General features: G+C 33.3%; 1 protein-coding gene and 1 long non-coding RNA gene across 2 annotated transcripts; one reads left to right on the top strand and one right to left on the bottom strand.

The window, feature by feature from the left end:
* The first annotated feature begins 226 nt into the window (after positions 1-226).
* LOC105324335 (dentin sialophosphoprotein) lies at positions 227-10,078 on the top strand. The gene is made up of 6 exons (XM_066069391.1): positions 227-430; positions 722-809; positions 6,581-7,257; positions 7,451-8,332; positions 8,552-8,644; positions 9,727-10,078. The coding sequence occupies exons 1-6, from the start codon at positions 379-381 to the stop codon at positions 9,798-9,800; spliced, it is 1,866 nt and encodes a 621-aa protein (XP_065925463.1). The 5' UTR covers positions 227-378; the 3' UTR covers positions 9,801-10,078.
* A 4,634-nt stretch (positions 10,079-14,712) lies between these two features.
* On the bottom strand, positions 14,713-16,295 carry LOC105344238 (uncharacterized). The gene is made up of 3 exons (XR_902840.4): positions 16,192-16,295; positions 15,592-15,764; positions 14,713-14,859 (listed from the first exon to the last, which is right to left on the bottom strand). It is a non-coding gene; the product is annotated as an uncharacterized lncRNA (long non-coding RNA).
* Positions 16,296-25,365: the final 9,070 nt, after the last annotated feature.

Here is a 25,365-nt window from a genome sequence, read left to right as displayed (position 1 = left end):
CGCTGACTTGTTTGTATAAAAATTTATGTCCATTAGCACAAAGACGTGTCGTTAAGGTATATCCCGCGGCCTGGCTCTTTCTATTAAAGCGTGCGTGTTTGGTGTATCGTGGGGTCGCGTTGTTGCATTTGTATACACGCAATGACAATTGTGTGTTGTCATATTCTATAATTATTCGACACCTGGGAACAGGGGCTATATGAATGGGACGTTGTCTTTGGTCGTTACACTCTCAAGAACATCAGAGCCGTCGGTGCGTGTCCATCTGTGTGTATTTTTATAGTGGTGTTAACGGATTAATAGAATAACTTTTCACGTGTGTGCAAGTGCAATATTCGAAGTGCTCCACAATCTAGTAACTTTTATAAAAAAAAAATCATGAGGATTTTATTTTTCACATTTTTGATTTGCTCATTTGCGACAAATTTTGGTAAGTTACCAGTCTCTTGTTTAACCTTCCTTGTATGCATATGGTTCATTAATTCATATGGCATTTTAATTCAAAATCTATGAATGATATTACTGTTAGGTAACTAAAAACATTTTTAAAGATTTCTCTTTCAAATTTAAAGCCGTCGATTTTTTTTTTAATTTGGAAAATCGAGTCCTGAATTCTCAAAGTCATTTACATGTTTAAAGTTAAATCTCGTTAAAAAAAATGGCCCCCAAAATCAATTTTCTTTCATGATTACAATCATTTGAATTTAATTTCATTTAACAGGAAATGCTTGCGACGAGAACGATTGTCAGGACGATTACGATGAAATTGATGACGTCATTGCTCGCGGAGGACCAAGATTTGCTTGCAGGTATTGTTCTATTGTCTCTTTATCAGAGTTGGCGAGTCAAATCGCCCGAGAAGGTCACGTGGTCCTACCCACAAGGAGGACAATGGAATCGTGAGGGGGTAATTAGCAAAAATGCAAATCGTGACATCTGCGCACTCCAAACTGCTACAGACGAGTTTCATCGTCAATGTCATGTTAATTTGGTATCTAAAAGAAAACCTAAACCAAATATTATGAAGATTTCAAAATGAATTTACAAGATTTCTTAAATTTGTGCGGAAAATTCTCGTCAAAGAGAGAAGAGGCTTTAAAAAAAATATAGGAATCCTATTGACTTACAGTAAACTTTTTTAACAATGCAGGTGAATGTAGAATCGTATTTAATTAATGTATGGCATGCAATTCTAAATTCAGAATCGTAATAAAAATGTCAATATTTAAAACAGTTGAGATATACAATGAAAAAAATGAACATTATGTTTAAATCCACTCAAGAAACCGTATGAAAGTATATTTTGTCTTTTAAATCTAATTAGCTTTTGACATTTGATAAATAAATCAAAAGGATGGTTTTCAGAACCAGCAATAGGTCTTCAACGGCCTTTTGGTTGAGACTGACATTCATGGCTAATGTGTTGTTGAACTTTCATCATAATCATCGTCCTTGGTCGATGAACGCAGTAAAAAAAAATATTTTGTTTTTGAAAAAATGATCTGTGGAATTGAACGTATGTTGTGTCACCATTTAAAGTACCCTTATTTGTGAAAACAGTCACCGTATTCTCTGACCTGTCTTCTCTGAATATTACTCTGACACTTAGGAAAAATTATGAATTTTAATGAGTGATTATATATGTTATGCGTCAGTGATTGCATTATTGCAAGTGTTGGTTCTATAAAGTCAAAAGATTGTTTGTGCATTGTAGCTACTATTAATGTGACTCATTCTTTTTTTAAAATGTGCATATGATTTCAAAAACGCAGTGTCTTATGACATCATATCGAAACCCACCTTATTTGATTAATTTTTTTTAACAGGATATATTTAATATTTAATGTGTTTTTCCCCTTGCATTTCGAGGATAAGATTTTGTATCTGAAGGTCAGCGCAATTTAAATTTAATAGAAATTATAGAACAAACTTAAATAAAAAATTAAGAAAATTATATACTTTCGATTGTTAAATGGAAGGAAATTCGGGGGGGGGGGGGGGTGTTTGCGCCCACCCCACACCTTTCGTTTCCTGATGACAGACTAAATAATTATACACGGACCAGCCTTTATCATGTGTCATAAACAACTTTATACAATGAAATGAATATTTTTAATTCGTTTATATTGCGATTTGACAAGGTAATTTGTATCATAAAACGAGCCTCTTATATTACACAAGTCCACAAAAACAACGAAACCAAGTCACCAAAATCTCATTTATATGTAAAGTTGACTTTTTTATTCCTAATTAACAAGACGGAATTTACAATTATATGTTCAAGGTGTCCTGTCTCTCAAATAATATTGTATATGCAGTCTGTCCAAAAATAAAATGCCTTTCGACAATTTTTTTAGCGTCTTTATATTTAACAAAGAATTCTGAAACGATTTATAACTTGCTGGCTTTATTCATTATTACTTTATAGTGCATTCAGGGCCCATTAAAAGAAATAGGTGTGTTTTTGATTGATAAAATAATGCTGATAGAATTACAGAATACGTAAGTCGATTATTTTACAACGTCGTTATCATTAAAAACTAAGCTACAGTTTTCCAAAATGTTCTGTGAAAAACAGCTCAAGAGTGTGCTTATTTCCCTTTCCTTTGGTTTCTCGCTATTTTTTGAAAAAATTGTGTCGTGTTAACCGATCAATAAGATTTTCACTGTCATTTTTCATACAGTACAGTGATGTACTCACACTTATATTTAAATAATTTAATTCTGGTTGTAACGCGGTTTCTGATTGGCTAAAAAAATTATTTTATATCGTATAAAGAATGTTGCCTGCGTCATAGTAAGACTAACGTCAAAAACGTATCAATACGCCTGACGTTACGTGTGAATTTTGTACAATTTTACGTCATTTTAAAGGTCAAATGACCGATTTTATCTACAATGAAGAGTAAAAAAATTAAATTATAAGGAATGAATTCAATAATTATTAGTTTTATACGATATAAAATGGTTTGAAACAGTTAACGCTTTTTTTATAAACCGCTTCGCGGTTTATAAAGCGTAAACTGCCCCAAACCATTTTAATATCGTATAAAACAAATAAATATTGAATGCATTCCTTAAATAAGCTATTGATTCATAAAAGGTCAACTTTTACTCTTTATTTCGTTCTATCAGTCCTGAGAAACAGGTATAGTGTCACTTTTTTGGATCAGTAGAGAAAACGTGTGTAATGAATGAAATACGTATACATGTATAGGTAATGAAAAAGCGTGTGTATATCGTTAATGCAAATAGCATGTAAATAATGAATCGCTTCAACATGTGGTAGGCCGCCGCGATTTAGTCAAGTGGACATCGTGACGTTTTCACTTTGACCTTCTCTAAAGTGGTCACTGACCCCCATGACCCTCATTTCCCTAACCCTAACCCTGAGTGGGATTTACCTTGGTATCATCATACCAAATGAATTTAACTCCGTGGATGATTTAACTACTGTGCCTCGATAACTCCTATAGCCACATCCTTAAAACATGCATATTTTGTTTTGTGCTATAAAAACAAAATTAATATGAGTTCTAAACGATAAAAATATGACTTTTCAGCATGTATCTTCCTTGAGTTGTTTGAGGTTTGTGGTTTTGATGACATCAACTTCGTACATCAACGCATAAGTTCGCAGCGTTAGATTAAGTGAAGTCCTGTTACAAATACAAATATAAACCTGATATGTGTTTAAAGAAAATGAATATCGATAATTATTTGAAAAAATGAATTTCATCGGATGATTTTAATAGTGTAGATTTAATATCCATCATTATTGTTGTTACATAAGATATTCTTAATTATAACATCAAAAAGAGTTCAAGATTTACTACAATGCTTCTCATAGATACATATATACATGTATAAATTGATACATATATATAAATTTGCTTCTCCCGCAAAAAAATCTAAATTATGAGTGAAATTTATCTAATAGCACACATTGTGGAAAACTAAGTGACCAAGAAATTAAAATTGATTTTAAAAATTTGGTTAAGAAATAATATTTTTTAATCCAAGCACGAGTTTTAACCCTTGTCAGAGGGTCGATGTACCTTAAAACCTTAAGATTTTGTGTGATCTATTGAGACTTTGTGTCCCTGATATAGAAGCCGGTATAAATAAACGGTATGGTGCCCATCTGCCGATCCTTGTTACGGGCCTTACCTGTGGAGACAGGAACTCAACTTTAATTAAAATAACAAATATTGTCATTTGTCAGAACAAAACGAGTTTTCCTGTAGGTGATAAAAGATCGTGACCATTTTTAAAATTCTTTTTTCGTGTAGTTAAAAACTGTGTCACGAGTCCGTGTAAAAATGATGTTATAACTGTCATTTCAAGAAACGAAACAAAAAATATGTTGGTGTTGTATTGCCCTGCATTGTTTTGATGTTCAATGATTTTCAATCGTGAATAGGTTTGGTTTTCACATATTGTTAATAATAGTAGAAATAAAGAATTGGGGAAGCGTTTTGAAAAACCAGTGGGCATGTTCACGAAGCTATCTTAAGACTAAGATATGTCTCAGACATCACTTAGGATACGTCTTAGTCCTAAGTCAATTTCTTGAAGCCGTCCTATTTTAGGACATGTCTTAAAAAATATCTTAACTTTAAGACATCCTAACAGGTGTCTTAACTAGTAAAAATGGCAAATTGCCTCCCATACTCGCTTTTTTGTGTTGTTTGTCGTTACCGTCGAAAGTTTCGAAAACAAGACTCCTTTCCATTTCTCCACTTCTTTGAGAATGATTTGAATTTCAGCCTCTAGAAAAGTTAGGATTTCTTTTTCTTGATGACATGGCTATGGTTCACTCTATATGTATAATGTAATGAATAGGCACTGGACAGAACTGGACGCACGTATAATTTAAGACTGGCGCGAATTAAAACCAATTACCAATATCATTGGCTGATCATATAAAAACATGAACAAGATACACGTGCTTTTACAAGTGTATGTTGACTGCTGTGTGAACCATTCATTTACATACATTAGCTTTTCCTAAAAGTATTTATTTACATGTTAAAATTCCATAATATTGAAGACAATCACTTACATTTATTGGATTAAAGGCAGATAAAAAATCCAAAAGTGAATGTTTCACAAGAAATCTCTCTCTCTCTCTCTCTCTCTCTCTCTCTCTCTCTCTCTCTCTCTCTCTCTCTCTCACAAGATCGAGTGGGAAAGGGATGGGGAAGAATATGAAGTTCGGGAGTTTTCGTAAAGTTGAAATAGCCACACAGGAATCATATATATATATATATATATATATATATATATATATATATATATATATATATATATATATATATATATATATATATATATATATATATATATATATATAAATCAATAACGACCAAATGCTCAACACACTGCACAGTTTATATAATACTTATGTGATAATACAAAAACTTTATTTACTCTATTTATGATTATATGTACCCAAATTATGTTTTCTGATTGAAAAAATACATTCCAAAGAATAGAACAGTATTTTGTATCATCGTTTTTAACCGTTTTTCTTGTAAGGATACATACAAACTGAAATTAAGATGTCTTAGATTAGGACACATCTGAAATAGCTTCGAGAAACATCCTAAGATATGTCTCAGATTGGTCATAAGATTCGTCTTAAGATATGTCTTATGACATGTCTTAAGACGAATCTTAAGATACTTTCGTGAACATGCCCACAGATCTTGAAGGGTTTAAATGCACAGAGGAGTTACATAAAATTTAAAACTGCGTTTCACAGCCAAACTTGATCAGAGCAGATGAATCAGAGGAGTCATTGACCTAGAAGTGATGGGTGATGTCCCTTTATCTCATGAAGGCGACACCACCTTAATAATGTTTTCAACCGTTGTATAAGGATACGACCGCATTTCCCCCCACTTTGATAAAAAAAAAATTATAAATGAAGATCATTTTAACATTTTGTCAAGAAAAAAATGTACATCACAGAAGTCAGTGACACGAAAATGATGGGTGATGTCCCTTTATTTCAAGAAGATGTCAACACCTTCCATAATGTGAAATCTTGTGGATTCAACAATGAAATGACTTTTCTCACTTCATGTCGATTAATTTAGTTAATTTAAAAACCCGCGCTGAAAAAAACCCATTGACATGACAAAGATTTACATTAGAAAGTCAATGAACGCAGTCCGAATATCCTCAGGGTTAGATTAATGGACGTCGTTGCACGTTTTCTTTGGCACCAAGTTGATATATGTCTCATCAACAGATTAGAATGACGTCACTCAATATACGCTAAGAAATATAGAATAAACCTATACGTCAGAAGAGAACAATATAGTAAAAATTAATAAAAATTAACAAGTTGATTCGAGGAGATATAAAAGTTTGGGTTTTTTTTTTAGACGAATGATAATTAAGGCATTTTTTGCCTGTTCAGCAGAGTGACGAGTAGGTCTAGCTAGAATTCCCAACTGCTATATAATACAAATTTTCGCAAACGATTGCTATGTATACATGTAATTCAAGTTCACGTGTATTTCTACATAATCAGACTTCAAATTTTGATATTTCCAACATTAATTTGTAGACCACTGAAAGAATACGTGGACTGTCTCAAAGATCACCTAGAGGATTGCCCTACACAACACAGAACTGCCATACAGAACGTCAGGTCAAAATGGACACAGTTTATCAGCACATGCGCACTGACACTTCCATTCCAAGACGATGACAGCAGTGAGAGACTGCGTGACGAGCAAACAAGAAATGACGAGGTTCGGAGTCAGCTGAATGGCATGGTATCGCTGTCACAGTCTAACATCAACCAATATGTCGGCACCCAGAGAACGGCAGGCGATCAGGTTCTGGGGAACCTAGCCGCCGATAAAATAGCGGAAGGTTTGGAAAAAATGAGAGAAAATGTTAACAACTTGATGGAAAAAAGCGACAACTTGCAGGACTTCGTGGGCACGGTGCGAGACATCATCATTCCCAAGATAAACAACGTTCAGCCAATCATTCAACAGTTGTCTGACAAAAGGAAAGCTAAATCCGACGACGACCGAGATGACTCCAAGGTGGAAGATGAAGACGACAACGAAACAAACGATAGTAAGAGTAGGAAGTCGGCCATTCTTCCCGATGACACCGTCAGCGTGGAGGTTTTGAGCACCATTGTTGATTTCCTGAACGACCATCTTTCAGCAGACGATGGAGAAATCAAAACAGATCTAGCAGACGACAGTACGGAAGACGATCAAGAGGGTGGGCTACAAATTTTTATTTTTCACGTATGAACAAGGCACTAGTATATAAAACATATTGACGATCTAGAAACCATGTTGAACAAAATGAAAACGACACCGATACGTTAACATATATAAAAAAAAAAACCAGCTGCTTGGTTTTGTTAACATTTGTCTTTGTTAATTGATAGAGTTATTTTGTTGTATTTCAGACAACGACGTTTCTAATGACGTTGATACCTCACTTGAACACACCGATGATAGCCACGAGGACGACAATGAAACCAAGGATTCCAGGGAAAATGGTGACGACCAAACGGACGATTCAAGGGAGGAAGACGCAGACGTTTCATTAGAAGTTAGTCTTGGTAGTGGTTTATTGGAAAACTTGGTCGAAATTGACGAATCTGGCGAAAATGAAGTTAACATATTTAATGTCAAGAGTCTTAATGATGATTCTAATGAAAATGACGGCGACGAAAATGACAGCAATGAAGATGACGATTATGAGGACAATTCTGTAGAAAAGCAGTTGCTAGGTGACAGCAACGAAAACGATTCACATGATGATGCAAGTCTTCACGATGGTAACAGTGATGAAAACGATGATCATCAACACAGCGAGTCAGACGATTACCATGACGATAGTAACAACAACAGCGATGAAAGCGATAGAAATAAACACGACGAAAGCAATCAAATTGATGATAGCCATGACAATGATGATAGCCATGACAACAACGATAGCCATGGAGACGACCATAGCCATGACAATGATGATAGCCATGACAACGACGATAGCCATGGAGACGACCATAGCCATGACAATGATGATAGCCATGACAATGACGATAGCCATGGCGACGACCATAGCCATGACAATGATGATAACCATGACAACGACGATAGCCATGGCAATGACGACCATAGCCATGACAACGAAGATAGCCATGACAACAACGATAGTCATGATAGCAATGACATCAACGATAGTCATGACACCGATGATAGCCATGACCACGATAGTCATCATGATGATGACAGTCATGCCCATGATGATTCACATGAACATGGAAGCACGACAGCCGTCAGAGGTAATGTGTTAATTAGTAACTTGCTCTGTGAATTACACTGTGTTACTTCAAAACGCAGTCATAGACTTTGATATGAATGCTTTTCTAGTGCATTTATCTTATTTTAAGAATATTGTATGCATCTATGTTTGGCGGCCTTACATCGTTAAAACACCTGTAGTATCACATACCTTCATGTTTTGCATCTTATTATGTTTACTTATTTTTTTCCTTTCTTAGATCCATCTACGGGTACCGCTAATGACGGAGGCAATTCGCGTCGAAAGTCTGGGATGACGGTTGGCGGGGTCCACCAATACAGCTCAATGAATAGTAAGCACGGTTTTATTCAATTATTTAAAGGGAGAAATATACATCATTAAGGGTATTTTATTATCTTGTGTTTGAGTTAACGATTTTATTATCTAATACTAGTAATAAACGGAATTTCCTAAAATGGAAAAGCAATGTTAATTGCAATTTAATGATATGATAAGTTAAACATGAATACCGTTTGCATTTAATTTCATTGCCAAAACTTGCATATTTTATTTGAGAAATTTTGCGTTACTCTAAAGGCAGGTTACAAAGTTAAAATATGACGGTGAGCTATTGGAGAAAAATGAGAATCAGAGCATGTGTGAAAATATGGATGCCCAGGCTCATAGCATGAAAGGGAAAGGGGGTCCGGATTATCCACGGATTATGTACTTTGATATTTTCTACAACCCCCCCCCCCCCCCCAAAAAAAAATGGAAGATTTAGGACAAAAAAGATTGTCTTTTTTTTCCTTATCAAGATTTCGGATAAATTTCCCCTTTCCCAAAAACGATGCTACGTGCCTGATGCTATGAATAGCTTCACTGTATGCATATCATTTCATTTAAATTATTGTGGGCAGTTAAACTGAATGTTTAATGCATAAGAAAATATATATCTAATAATACAATGTCTTTGGGATAAACGTCATTCATTATGCGCACTCTTCCGGGCTATGTTGGTTTGAAAAACAAGAACGATAACTTTATTTATTTATTTATTTTTTTGCGTGTTTATTTTGAGAATTATGTTTAAATTTGGTAAACATGAAAGATAAAAGTGGTGAAAGGTTTGGTTGGTTATTATAAAGTTGTACTGTTACTAAGTAATTAAGTGTACGTATAAAGATGTATACATAAACATTCAATTTGTATTTTTACAAATGCGTTATTTATTAAGATCAGCATTCAGCATGGTGGAAATGTGTTGGAGAAGGGATAAAACAATGGTTTCGTCGTGTACAAATTGTCTATAAATGAACGTAGACGTCCGTTATGGGATTTAAAAGAAAAATATTTTCGTGTAGAAATTTTCTACTATGCTGCTTTCGCAAACGGATTTCCTTTAATCATTTTATCAAAATTTCTTTTTTTCAGAAGGAAATTCTGGCGAGTCTCTGGTTTCTACTTGGACTACGATCATTGTTCTCTGCGTTGCCCTAGTGATGTAAAAACAACGTCTAAACTTTAAAAAAAAAAATTAAACCCTTACCACCAATTCTTCCATTCTCTAAGTGCCATACTGCAGAGGAAGCAAGTGATGCTTACAAACCCGTGTCTGTGTTCTGTTGGATGTGCTACAAAATTCGTCCTAATTGTTGAAGAGAGTTTGTATTTTTGTGACTGGTGCTACATTTGAACAAATGCTTTCTGTCTTTTTTTTCTATTTTATTATTATTATCAATTTTTTTTGTTTTTTTTCAATAAAATTAAATTCGTTTCCTTTTAATAGGATGTCGCTCGTTTATAAATGATTTGATCATGGAAAGGTGAGGAGACTCATGAATTATGTTTTCGGTTTTCAATTGTTGCAACGGCTTAAACAACTTAACTTTTAAGTGTAAGAAAGAGAATTGGGTGCGTAATGACATTAAAGAGAGCTGGATGGTCGTTACCAATTTTAGACTATATTAGTCTTCTTGAGAAGAAGAGCTCCAAAAAAAAATATGGGGATATATTCGAATTTTGAAGTGAAAATATATGGATTTTCTATTTACCAGATACATGTAATACTTAGTAGTCTATATATACATTTGTAAAATACTTATTTAAGGTAGATCTGACAGGTAATTTGTTAACCACTCAGCCTTCTTAAAGTTTACCTACTGATAGTTCACAAGACCAGTCTAGGGAATGAGTACTGTAAACCAACTTTAATTCACGTGCGAGAAAAGTTCGTGAAGTTCGTGAGAGCTGCATCGTCGCGAATATTTCTCGTCGTGATTCAGTCTTTGAATGGCTATGGTTTACCGGGGTATTATTTTCTACACAGTCTACAAAGGTACACTGATTTCGAAAAGAGTGAATATATTTACTGGGAACTTATTTAGGGTATACATAGAAATAAAATGAGTCAATTCACCCCTGCGAATGTGTTCGGAATGTTTCCTTTATCGTAGCTAAGTATGTAATAAATCCAGAGATGCTCGAATGAAAGTTCACGAGACTTCACCGAGATTTGTTCAGTTCCTGTGAAATTTTGAGCGGAAGTGTAAGTGTTCGGATAATATTCTCAAAATACGTAAGTTCTGGTCATTTTTCATATCATATCCTACTTTGATTTATGTTAAAACATGAAAATCTGTTAAGATATATGTTTTATTTCATCCTCTAGAGGTTATTCAAACTAAACGATAATATTTAGAACAGAGTTATCGTTCGTGTTCAACCACTCTACACGTGGTTGAAAGTATAAACATTGGTTGCCTAATAAAATCATAGCCATGTTTGATGCTTTTGGCGTGCAATACCATGCTTTTAAAAAAAAAAAAAGAATGGGTGTTTGGTTGGCATAAAAACTTAGTATATCGAGCTATGTTCAAGGAATGTTCTGCATAAGATATTATAGTCTGTTTTACAATTGATGCTATTACTAGGTCAGGCGCGGATCAAACATTAAACCCAAAATGGGAACCGTTACTAAGCATCTTAATTGTTGCAGTAGCAGAAAAAAATTATAATTTCTATTTACATATTTATTTCTAGAACTCGTTTTATCCTCTAATTAATGAAGATAAAGTTTAAAATCAATAAATGCCTAGATTTTACATTTGACTACAAGTACCTATAAATTCTAAGAAATAGACTATCATCATGAGGCACAATTTTTACTGCGAAACTAAAAGGGTCAAATAAAACCACGTGGTCTAAATTTAAATGACAATAACATTCGCAGGGGTGCAATTCGTTTTTTGAATGAGCGGTTTTAGTTTTGATGGATAGAACTTTCCAGAACGTGGTAACCAAGAACGCGGGTTGGCATGGCGGAAAGTGTACGACGAGTTCATCAAGCATCGGTACCTTGGATCGGACATCTTAGCTAATACAACAAGTCCATAAATACAATCGGCCAATTTGACGCGATTTTAGTTTTAATGGAAATAATAGGGCAAACGGTATTCTGGGCATTTCGAATTATAAACAGGGAGGAGTTCATTAATACTAAGGGTGGCATATTGGCATATTCAATCAAAATTATTTGATCAGAAAATATTTAAACTTATCTCCCTTTGCTCATTAAGTAAGACCTTCCATAGCGAGAACATATTTTCGTCCTTAAAGTTCAATTGAATCTCAAATATTTCTTCTCTTATAGCGTTTAATTACCGTTAAATTGTGCATTTGTAGGCCTATAATGTAACTAATTCGAGTGATGGTATATTTCATATACACATTTACACACATATATGTACATTATATAAACCATGAAACAATTCAATCTTTGCATCAGGGAAATGACTTCCCCTCTAATATGAAAGTTGCTTTTATCATGCAATTTTGTTTGATGACTACCAAAAAAGTTTTTTTTATACATAATTTTCTTACCTCTACTGTGAACAAATCTGCTGAAAATTATTAGGTTTTTTTTTTTCATTTTAATTATGTAAAAACTTTGTAATGTTTATTTTTTTATTTGCAGCCGTGTTCATAATGGGCATCAAAATTATCTTGTATAAATTACATGTCGAAAAAGAATTCGCCTTTAGAATACGAATATCAGTATTATAATTTATAAGGGGTTATAATGTCCACACTAGGCGCATGAGGCCGCCAGATAAATTATTTTACTCACCGGCGGCTTCTGTTTGTGACACTGGCTGCATATAATCATACACCTAAACACGTACAATAGTTTATTTTTGTATTACAATAATTATGATATCATATTAATAGACTAATTTTGTTTTGATAAATTATATAGTTTATTGAAGTACTGGTAATGAATTATAGCATGTGATATACTCGGGCAATCCTAACATTGTCTATAAGGTGCAATCTGTCTGTCCCAAGTTATTGCTTCCATCACTTTTTGATGATTTTTAATAAAAAATACACATACCTGTGAAAGAAATACAGTTGAAATCGATGAAAGGGAATACATCAAAGATATCTTCATTGAACAATTATCAATTTTTACTCATAAAAGTTAACAGGAACGAAAACAAATTTCTTACGGAGATTTATAATGGGAAATGTTTACTGCATTCGTAAGTACTCGGGATACCTCGCACAAATTTTCAACGTTATCATCCGGGTTTATTAATGGCTGGTGCAATGCAAAATCCCCGTAGACTTTCTATTTTGGGATGTGTATTGAAACCTTAAACGGTAGAGAGGGCGTTTCAAAACAGATAATTTTTCATAGTAGTGGATGAACGTAGTTTGAGCACAAAGGTATTTATGATTATCGAAATATCAAGCAAAAAGTGTTGGAAGCAAAAACTCGGGACAGAGTATAATTAAAGAGACAGAGTACATAAAATTAGGAAAGAAATAAAGTATCTAAAAAATAAAGCTATATAGTGTGAAAAATAGAATAAGTATGGGCGGCGAAAAGGGTAAAAAGGACGTTTATGCAAAACGAACAACTATTATTTTAAAAACATACTAAAATACGAAATAGACCAGCTTAAAACAAAACCTACAGCCTTTTTTTGCAAAATCAACAGATACCAATGCAAAACAAACGATCGCCGAGGCAGAACTACAGTTATGCACCGAATAAACGCTAGATGGCGTTCTTTATATCTCATATTTCAACAATTTGTTTAAGATCTTGTTGAGAACTGCAGTGCCTAACATTTGATATGGCTATAAAATCATCCTTTTAGAAAAGGGCCTTGATTATATACAAAATAATATCCAGGGGGAAAAGGGACTTTTTTTTATATAGGATCTACATATATACTATACTAGTACCTTGTCCAGTTTGTATTAGGACTCCATCAAGCTGATTTTATCACACATTTGTACCTATTGTTCCTTAGGTTAGTGTTGTGGCCCATGTTTACTTTTTGCAAGATATGGAACTTGAAAATGATTTGATTAACATATTTTTATTGTATTGTACAAAATTACAAATAGATTGGGCACGGGTTCAGAAACTTGGACCGCCCTCTCCCAAAAATAAATATCGATTTAAAAAAAATAATTAGCAAAGGTAAGCCGAAAGAAAACATACAGATAAAAAATGATGATAAGCATTTTACGCTGCTGTATAATGTTAACAGTATCTAAATGTCACAATTTAAACGGAATATTTTTTTTTATCCCCCCCCCCCTTTTTTTTTATCAAGGTTCACAATGCTTTTTACAGTATTTCAATTGGTCATTCTCAAGTTTAATAGCAAACGTCGAGTCATAAGGAACATACAGAGCTCACTATATTTCAATTATTACTTAACAAGGCTCATGTCGTGTTTTTGTTTCGTTTTAAAAAGAATAAGACTTTTTTTTCTTTGAGTCCATCTGAGGATAGATAAAACCGTTCTTTATAGATAGAAATGTATTTTTTGTTTTCAATTCATAAGACATATTTTTCTATCGACACACAATCTTTAGTACACCGAACTAGGACTGTACTAGTATACAATTTTTTATAGGATCACTTGACAGCGATAAACCAATAAGAACAATATTTAAAAAAGTGATTAACATATGTACGTGTCAGAAGAATAAAAAAAATATACCCTGTCGTTGACATTTTCAGCTTAGAACTGAACTGCTATCACAAGTCATTCGTCCGGAGCATTGATTATCGACATCTATTGACCTGCTTTTCATATGTCAATCAATTGGACAAAAAATTTGGATCATTCGTGTGACAAATGCATGTGGTTACATTTTTATCGTAAAACATTAGGGAAAAAGTAAAACTGTCCGATTTTTATGTAGCACGGTAGACATATTGTGACAAGCTTCTAACTCGCTTTAGATTGTTATAGAAAATAAATCATTTAAAAGTATGGGTCCCCCTTCGCTCTCTCTCTCTCTCTCTCTCTCTCTCTCTCTCTCTCTCTCTCTCTCTCTCACACACACACACACACATACACACACACGCACGCAAAAAATATCACAATGATATATAGCAGAAAAGTAGTTTTATTTAACAACAGAATATATATGTGTGCATCTGTACAGAAATAAATAATTGAATAGCGTGACACCCGAGTCTCCTATCAATTCCGACTCTGTCAATCTTGATTCTTCTATAAACGTCAAATTTTCAACCTACATAGAGAAAAAACAAATAAATAGAATAAGCTTCACATTTCTAGGCATAACTTCTTATTGTGTTGTGTTTTGTTCAAATTTGTATCAATTATTATCTGCAATTTTACAAGTAGACAGTAAGATAAAGCGTTACATGTACACGTGGTGTAGTGCGTCAAAATATTCATCAATCAAATAATTCATACCTCATTTGGCTTATTTTCATTTTGTATTTTCTCAACATTTAAGGCACTTTTATAAGTTATAAGTTGCAGCGCAGCGATAGAAAAAAATAATTAGTCTTCGAATACCGGATTGTGTTAAATTAAACACAAATTGTTATTGTTTAACGCAGAAATAACAGTCTTCTTTAAACTTTACACAGTTATCTTTCTTATTTAATTTTCATCCGCTATTAATTTATAAATACATAAAACATAACTAAAAAGAAAGTTTGGTATATCCTATCTGAGTTACTGGAATTATGGTTAATCCATTCAGTACAATACTCGGAATATGTTACGGAAAGAATATTTCTCCATTGGGTTTACCACCAATATATAAACTTCACGAATTTATTGCAAAAGACAATGACAAGGCAGTTTTTTTTAATGTAAGAAACATGCTAAAAATGCGACCGAATCACGTGATTGTTGGGTGGCTAAAATTAGCCAATCATGCAAACTGGTGGTAACTTTATAGGCCATTAAAGACAGGGAGGGGTTGATAATAAAGTTAAGGGCAACTAACCTAGATAAACGATATTGTCGTCGTCGATGTCGTGGTTGTAGTAAGCCCTGTAGATCGGCCTCCTGTAAATTGGCCCCATCCTGTAGATGACGTAAGCAGAGGCACAAGACAGGAGGTACAGTGCCATCAACAACACGCTCAGGATTCTCATCATCTTTCCTTCCAAAAATGTGCTGCAAGACGAAAGAAAAAAATCAGTAATATTTAGAAGAGCTGACTTTCGAACACCAAAATAGGCTGTCGACCAACGAAACGTCCTTTAATGTACAGCGCCAATTTTTAAAAAGCTTCATAAACTTATTAAAACAATTGCAATCAGTTAGTATAGAAAAAAAACCCATTGTACTGAGTATTAAATTGTTTGCACTCACAAAATATTCACAGTTTGACAATTTTGAAGTAAGCATCGATATGCTTATTATTTACAAAATATATTTACAAATATATTTACAAAATATATTTTGTAAATATTTACAAATATTTACAAAAAGGTCACAGTAAGTCTAAATTAGGCAAATTCTACAGAGTTTTAAGCTTTTGAATAAAAGCCAAAAAAAGTATAAAGACAAATAAAAGCACGAATAGATGAAATGAGCTTACACTAATTCCTGGCTTTGTCGTACAACCTTTCGTAAGATACACTCGATGCTTTACCCCGAGTCCTGCAGACCTTTATATACCGTGGCCCAGACTTTGGCCACACCTTTCTGACAGTGCAATGATGTATGCGCTCATCGCAAATCAAAACAACACGCGGCACAGACCAAAGAATGAGTTTGGAGACAACAGACGTAAAGAAACAATTAAATTCACGTAACGGTCATTAGGAAAACATAAGTTCTAATTAGATCAGGGATTTAGGGTACGGTCGTGAGATAAAGTTACAAAAGTTACCAAATTGGTAGTCTGTCTGGGTTTGGAAATTGTAGGTAGTTGACCTCGATAAAAATTATCAGATTTCCCTTGCATGTGCTTTATTTTTCTTTTATCATAGTTTGTGATATTACATGTACACGTACATATTTTGACTTTTGAATGTTGTATATTGGTAAGGATGACAGCAAGGAGGTCTGCTGTGTGCCTTGTTGTTAATTTTAAGACAATCGTATTAAAGTAAGCAACGTATTAGCTTTTTGGGTAGACTGGTTTTTTATGGAAGGGGGTTTTTGGTTTTTTTGTTTTTTTTGTTTTGTTCTGTTTTTTAAAGTATTTTTTTTTACACTCAAACACTTCAAAATTAGGAATTATCATTCCATTAAACTTTAACGCCTTAAAAGGATGTTCTTACTTTTTTGATATGAAAGAAAACGTGCACGGAGTATATGTATTTTTTAAATTAAGTAATTGACTGTTTTGGGGTGATTTAACATTACACTTGATTTAGACGAAGAAAAAGTAATGTTGTAAATTTTGAAAAATACTTTCTTTGCCTGTTTTTCTTTATTTTGTTGTCCTTGAATTTTTTCGGGTTTGGGGGTTTGATGACATTGTGAAAATGGCCTTGAATTTCAGGATGTTCACTTTCCGACATGTTTTTATTATCTAGAACATGTATAAATAACAGCAGGCCGTCTTAAAATACAAATCTCTTCACATATTACAACGTACCTTTATAATTAATATGGTATTTAAGATGATTGAACGCGATACATGATAATAACAGTAAATAATCATCGACTTTGTCTGGCAAGGTATTTTGGTAGACTTTAGTACATACATGTGAATGTCGACTGTGTGTAAGTGGAGGCTTAATAAGCTACCAATTTGAGCTTTCTGTAATGTGCTTTTCGTTGCTACGAATAAAAGATTTGGAATTTGTATTTGTTTCACTGGGTTACTAAGTTAACCTGGATCGTGATCCTGATATATCGTTTGGTGCATTTTATATTTTTTTTTGTTATTGGATACTAATTTTCAAAATTGTATATACATATTATACACGGGTTATATAGCATTTCATGACGAACAAACTTATGTGCACGCGGGGTCTACGGGGTGACAGAGGGCCCATACCCCCATCCCTGAAAAATTCAAACTTGTTAAACTTGGCCCCATACTGGAAAAAAAATTATCCCTCGGACCCCACCCACCCATGGAAACAACTTCCTGATCTGCGAATGTTACATGGCGTTTTAAAGCATACACTGTTGATTTCATAAAGGGGAAAGATAAAGTGTTTGCCAGCATATTTCTTTTTTACACACTGCAGCTATGTCGTCCAAGTATGCAAAAATCCGTAGTTTCATGAAAAACAAAATGAATTCGCGTTCATTATGCGAATACTATTTCTCAATATCGAAGCATTCTACTTATCCTGATAAATATATAGAATTTATTTACAAACGATCGTTATAATATCGTATTATAAATTGCAAAGTCGTCTTGGTCTTTCAGACATGGTCGATTAATTTGGGGCCATGCATTGTAATATCTTTTTATTTATCCTTGGTTTGGGGGGGGGGGGGGCAGCGGGATTGAAGAAAAAGAATATTTGTTATGTAATATTTTGTCTGCAATGGTCTCAACCTTAAAAACCGGTTTGATCCACTTAAGAAAAAAAATTAACATCTTTTTAAATCTATCTTGCATTATTCATATTATCCGTAACATTAATGAAAACAGAGTGTCCTATCTATTAGAAAGTCATGCTGACGTTATATAGAGCCAAAGGTACGCCACTAGTCCGCACAGTCCACGCTTCGCGTCATTTGAAATGTTTCTAAAACTAAATAGATCGGTCTTGATATAAACTTTTAAAATTATCAACCTTATATATTTTGTTTGCATTTGAATAAATAGTCGAATAATTACCAAGGAAATTTATATGTGTTTTCATGACTGTCTTAACTGACAGGTGTTTATTTTGTTCGTCCAGGTGATTTGGTGCGTTTGTTGTTGTGTGTTGATGCGGGGGAGTTGTACGTACAATTTGCAGGTATCAGAATGGTTGGATTCTGTGTTTGTTATTGGCTTTTTTTTCTTGAGAGGACTCGGTGGTCGTGGAAATTTTTAGACTGAATTGCTCTCTTTACGAAGAAGAGCTCCACATAAAATTATAGAAAAAACCCTAATTCTAAAGATAAGATATATGTATTTTTACTACTTAATAGTTTAAAGCAAAACAAGGGGTAATTCAAATAACAAATTAAAATAATCAAACAAAATTGCTTTTCTTAGGTTATTGAACCATCTGCATGTTCATATGCTTCTGTCAGCAGTGTATTCCTGCGGCATTAATCTTCTCATGCAAATATATACTTATAGTACATGGAATATTTATGTAAGTGACAACGCCATGTATTTATCACCTCCCATAATCATTTAATTATAGATGCGATACAGTTATGTTTATGGTAGTTTTATGGCTGAACAATTCTCCTTAGGCCAAGAGCGGTCAGCAAAACATATCTCGTCCTAGAAGAGGAGAGCATTGATTGTACGCACGGTCTGTCATCTAATGAAGAATTTCGTTTGATCCTCTTTGTACCACCTAGATCTGGTTTGTTTTGGTTTTTTCGAAAACATTATATAATTAACAACTGTTGCTGTCTGTCTCGACAAACGGACATTGTAATTTTTAAAAATTATTGCTTACAGTGTCACCAGTTACGTCACGGCGACATAAGGAATCATTAGAGGTGTTTATAAACTTGCTAGGAACGGTGTCTCTTTAGCTATGTTGGTTTTTCAGTTCCAGTTAGATCTTCTTCGTAGGGGGAGTAACGCAGGGTGAGGCACTTTCTCCATTCTTGTTCACTTAACATATAAATGGTTCGAATGTGATCTTTTTCTAAGTGTACATTAACCTATGCCTATATACACGATTGCACTGACATATATCTAGTTGTTTCTTTTGACGCATGCAGACAATATACTGTTCCATTGCGTAAACCAAAGGCATCTTTCTAAGTCAAGGGTAAGGAGTGTCTTCAAAACACTCCATGTAATTTGCAAGTTTACTGTAGATGGAATACTAGTATCAATGTTAATTATTACTAGTAGGTGGCTTAAACAATTTGTTTATCTCGCAAAAAAATATGAGGAAAATGGTTTTATGGAGAAGTTCAACATGTCAATAGCTCTAATTATATAGTTATGACTTTGACTTTCAATGGTACTAACACAAAAATATTAGTTCAGCAACAGTAAGATGGTAAATGCATAACATGCAAAGATACCTTTTAAATATGGGGGTCAAAATTAAAAGTTTTTGACATGTATGCTGCATTTGCTCTCAATTACGGGGTTTTAATTTATGAAAAAGTGTTGAGCAGGATTGTATTTGCGGTTTTTGTAAATTGACACTGGGAAATTTCGGCTAATACGAGTTTATTTATAACATATGTATAGATTATTATTTTGTTTTTATAGATAAAGTTGAAGATGGATTTCATTTTTTCTAAGAATGACCAAATCATTTGATTCATTTGCGCTTTATGTAATTATATCAACAAGACTTAGTATTGTTGGCCAGGAACAGAAAGATGTACAACCTGCGTATTATTCTGGGAAATGACATTTCGTTTGTGTTGATTGTAATGCAGCTATAATTTATGCTTATGAATTTTATTTGTAAAAATGCATATGTTCAGCAATGTATTGTCTATATATAGTAAACATGTCTGTCTGTTTGTATTTAAAGGCTGTGTTTGTACACAAATTATGTGTTTACATGTATTTATACTTTGCCTGTAAAGGTCTAGTAAGATTAAAATGATTACATGTAACTAAGAAAAGTTATATGTTATTTTTGTAATCAATGTTCAGGTTTGACAGTTAGGTCGCGCAAACCATTAACTGCATACATATTATATACATGTACACACATAGTGAATGCTGAAAGGTATTGAAATATGGGGGACAGTCTGTCCGACTTGTTTTAGAAATAAACATTCGTTATCTTTTTTTTTATTTTTTGGGGGGTCATATAGTTTAAAGTTGAATTAAGTTTACAAAATTTGGAAACATTGGTGACATACAGTATCGTCTATACATGTATATACACCGGCGATTTAGGTATTGCATTGCAAAATAAGTGACATGTGTCCTTAATTACAAAATTTGCACAAACTCTTTTATCGAGTGAGATTTTGTACCAAAATGCAAAACAAGAAATCATATTGACGCAAGCGTCAAATGGGCCGCAAAAAAATAACTGTTGTATGAATCATTGGTTGTTTACATAAAACACACCACAAAAAAGAAAATAAAAGTTGATTGTACTAATTTTTATGGTAAATTCTAATATACTTTCAGCAACTTGTTTTGAAGTTTGACATTTTACTATTATCATAAAAAATCGAGTTCATTACTGTATGAAGTAATGGAGAACACATTGATTTGTACATTACTGTAATACAATAAATTCAAATTTTCCAGTCAATTCAAATTTTCATTTCTGTCATATTTTTGCGTAAATAATTGATATGGATATAATTTCATGATAATTTCTACCACATTTTACATGGAAATATAATAATTACACAAACAAAGTAATTTTATTTGAAACGGCACATAAAAATTCTAATATATCATTTATATTAAATTTAATGACATTCAGGTCTTTAGTATTTCGGGTCTATAGTATGTCCCGCATACCGATCCCGATGCATTGTTTTGAAAAGAATGAAGAACTCCGAAATTTTCCGAATAGATTATAGTCTCGATAAAAACGCGCCAAACACGACAGTCTACTAAGTATGATCTATTTTTCATTTACGAGTAAAACCAAAAATATGTGATATTTTTTATAAGGCATAAAATATATTTCTACATGCAAATTTACTTTCAATTCATAAAAAGAAGCAAAATATTAATTCTATTAAAAAAAAACTATCCCGCAGAAACGCAGTAACACTATTTAAATGTATATCAAATAACGGACCGCCTTCCGGCGGCCCGTAATAACGGTTCATATTCTCCAAATTGCACAGAACAAGGAAGCATCTTTTTTAATTGCTGACCGAAAGAAAATTAATTGTGAATCGCGTATCCATCATTACAGCTAGAGGGTCAACGTATTTGCTGGCTAAATACTGCAGAATTTTAAAATTCTAAAACGGTGAAAGTATTTTGATTATAATGTCTTCTATTTCATTTTATTTCATTCCCAACTACTACTGAAATAATTTAGAACCATTTTAACAAGACCTTGGATTTTCGGTAGGACGTCACTATCTATTTCTTGCATCAAAACAGGTTAAAAATGACGCTACTTTCAAGTGAAATACATGTATGCTTAGATTGCGTAGTGTAAGATCAAAAGCTAGAGAAATCTTGTTATATATAGTTTGAAAGAGCCGTGGCTGAGTTGCCAGCAATGAAATAGACAGGCCTACGTCACATTACTATTTAACACAACAACCCCAAAGTCCAAGCTCTTATAAAATGGTTCTTTTTTAATAGTGGCTGTATTTCAATATTGGTTATATACGCCTATAAATGTTAATACTATAAGTGTACAGAGTGGAGATGCCAGGGAATTGGCGTGACTTGTTTATGGAGATTATTATTTGGTACACAACACGGGAATGTAAACACACCCACACCAATCGAACAGATAATAGTCAACGTATAATACCATAAAGAAGATGGAGGACAGAAATATCCTATATAATGCATTAATGGCTTAATATTTTATTACACATGTTGGGTAATATTTCCTGCGTCTTTTGAATCGTAAAATTTAAAAGATATTTTTAAATCATATCAACTTCTCATGTAAATCTTTTGCAAGCTGTTCCGGCTCAAAAGGGCTGAGTAGTCGAGGCCATTCTGAGACTATATACAGCTGTATATTTTATGTTTTCTACAAGAAGAGCTACAAGGAGCTATAAGGAATTAAGGATATCAGGAAATGTTCAAATCTTAGGGCTTAAAGCTAACATATGACTAAAACTATCATATTTAAATTTTAGGGTAGAGCTGATGGGTTATTTGTTGACTATCAAGCCTCCTTAATGAAATCAATATTTTTATGAATGTGGATGAGCATGGCAGATAAATCCCTCAAAAATGACATTTTCTCGTTTTACATGTACTTTCAAAGATGATTTTATGCATGTTAAACAAAAACAATAAGAAGAGAAGGATCGGCCTAAATATATTTTTTTTGTTTTTTTCTTAATAAGCGCGATTAACCCATTTGTTTAAAATCAATACACGTACAATGTATGTATTTTTTTCAGTTCCAAATGTTCTTGTAAATAGAATATAAGTGATATAAAATGCAATGTGTGCCAGACGAAAATCATGCATCATGCAGGTATAGGTTTTTTGCCACTCTCTTGACAACCCAAATGATATTGTCTTGACATTCCATATCATAATAATACATAGCGGTCTATGAAATCGACGATGAAATTAATCATTTTTTTTCGTACATAGAAAAAAAGAATACGTTATAGAACTGCGTTTTTCCTAATCGATTACAAACTATCAATAGAGAATCTTATCTATTGCAAACATTCACTTTCTACGAACAATTATGATTGAAACTTTATATGTACAATATCCTTCTACAATGTAATATTTTTAAAATTATAAATTGTTCTAATTTACCAATTTTGAGCTAACTTAATCATGTACATTTAAATATTCAAGCATATCTTCTACAACACACACCACAGCATAGCATATCATTTAAATCTCATACCATAGCATACAAACGCTTACCATAGCATACAAATCTCATATCATAGCATACAAATCTCATACCATAGCATACAAATCTCATACCACAACATACAAATCTCATACGATAACATACAGATCTCATACCATAGCATACAAATCTCATACCAAAGCATACAAATCTCATACCATAGCATACAAATCTCATACCATAGCAGACAAATCTCATACCAAAGCATACAAATCTCCGTCTCATACTATAGCATACAAATCCCATACCATAGCATACAAATCTCATACCATAGCATACAAATCTCATTTGTTCTAGCGTACCATGAAGCTTATTATAAAAATTGCATACCATAGCATAATATAAAATTGCAAAAGATATATGCATGAAATGTACATGTGTGTATTTGATCAAACGATTTCCATGCGATGTGTACGTCTAATCAAAGTGTATATGCTACTGCTATAATAATTTTTCTCCCCTACAACTGAAATATTAACTTGAGATTTACTCAAATTATTTAAAGGCGAGAGGTGCCGTAATGGCATCAATCGGTAGAATGGCTAGATGTACATACATATCTAATATAGTAAAAATTCTAGTTATGGATAATTATGTACTTTGAAGATAAAATTGTTATATATTTTTCTTCACTCTACACGAAAGGGTTTTAGAAAATAGACACAATAACATATGGAAAACAGTTTACCACATTTATTAGTGGTCATAGGTGTTGGGCCAGTAATCCGCGGGTTCAAGCCCCGCATTGGTTACTTGATATTGTGTCCACAAAGAAGGCATGTAATTAATCTAAATTATCTCAGTCCATCCAGCTAAAATTGAGTTCTGACGGCTTACGATGCATTGGGGGGGGGGGGGGGGGTAACCTGCGTTGGACTGGTGTCCCATCCAGCATCAGAATCAGAAATCAAGCATAGTGTTGCATATTATATATAATATCAACACTTCAAGTAATCTATATACCCAGTGATTTAGCACAATACATGTTTTAGCAATCAGTGTGAGTGGATCTTAAGATTTGATTTTTCATTTACATTGTACATTAAAAATTTAAAAACAAAACTAAAACCACAGAAAACCAAAAACACAAAAAAAACAAACTAAAACAAATGATTTCTTCTCTGTTCAGTCTGATATTTGACAATGTTTTACACCAAGGGTTTGCGTAAATTTCGCGGTAAAACGCAAAACAATTACTTTTTGGTATACCAAAATTATTGTTATGTCAAACAAGTACTTTTGTCAAGAACAGTGATTGTAGACGTGATCAATTTTATAACTATTTTTGTTTATTTATCATATCGATTAAAAAGATTTGGTGTTTGTTTTCCTTTACGAAGATATAGACCTAAACATTAAATCAGAAGCTTTCTATGTCAGTAAATAATACGCATGTAATATTTTGCGTTTTCCTTTGATTTCCATACTGTACGTGATCCTCCAGTGAATTTTCTTCTTCTTTTTTCCTATATATTTACATCTACCGATTATGATTTCCTCTATTTTTGTTTGCGAAAAATTTTCAATTCATAGCTCCATAGAAACAATCCAGCTACAAGCTCCGTTTATCGATTGGTCGAAACCTACACGCCATCACGGACTGCACAAAATAAACATTATGATGTCAGACTCAAAATTCCCATAGGAGACGTACGATTTGGTGTATATCAACAGTAATTTAGTTAATTTAACTAACTTTTTACAATTAATTTATTAATTTGTAAAAAAGAATATGTAAATATAAACAATAAAATGTTTTCTTTGGTGATTCATGTAGGTTATGAAGGTAGGGATCATTGCAAACGCGGGTTATGTATTTTTTCTGCATCGTCGCCACCTTCATATCCCGCATGAATCACCAAATAAAGCATTTTGTTGTTTAAGTGTTTCATGTTATTTTTAAAATGGGTTAAGTGTAAGGAACGTTCATATAAAAACAGCATGGGGGTGGCGGGGGATTATAAGAAAATAAGAAATTGAACAATGAATTGAAGTTATAGGTGCACTACTCTACCACCCTCACCCCCCCCCCCCCACCCCACACTTTTTTTTTTGCTTGTCAAGACGTCTTGGATGAGTCTGCTCCCTTTCAAAAACGATGCTACTGCTAC

This window comes from Magallana gigas, chromosome 8, assembly GCF_963853765.1.
Source record: "Magallana gigas chromosome 8, xbMagGiga1.1, whole genome shotgun sequence".
Taxonomy (NCBI): Eukaryota; Metazoa; Mollusca; class Bivalvia; order Ostreida; family Ostreidae; genus Magallana; species Magallana gigas.
The sequence above is the reverse complement of the archived record's forward strand: the minus strand, read 5'-3'. Positions and strand labels throughout refer to the sequence as shown.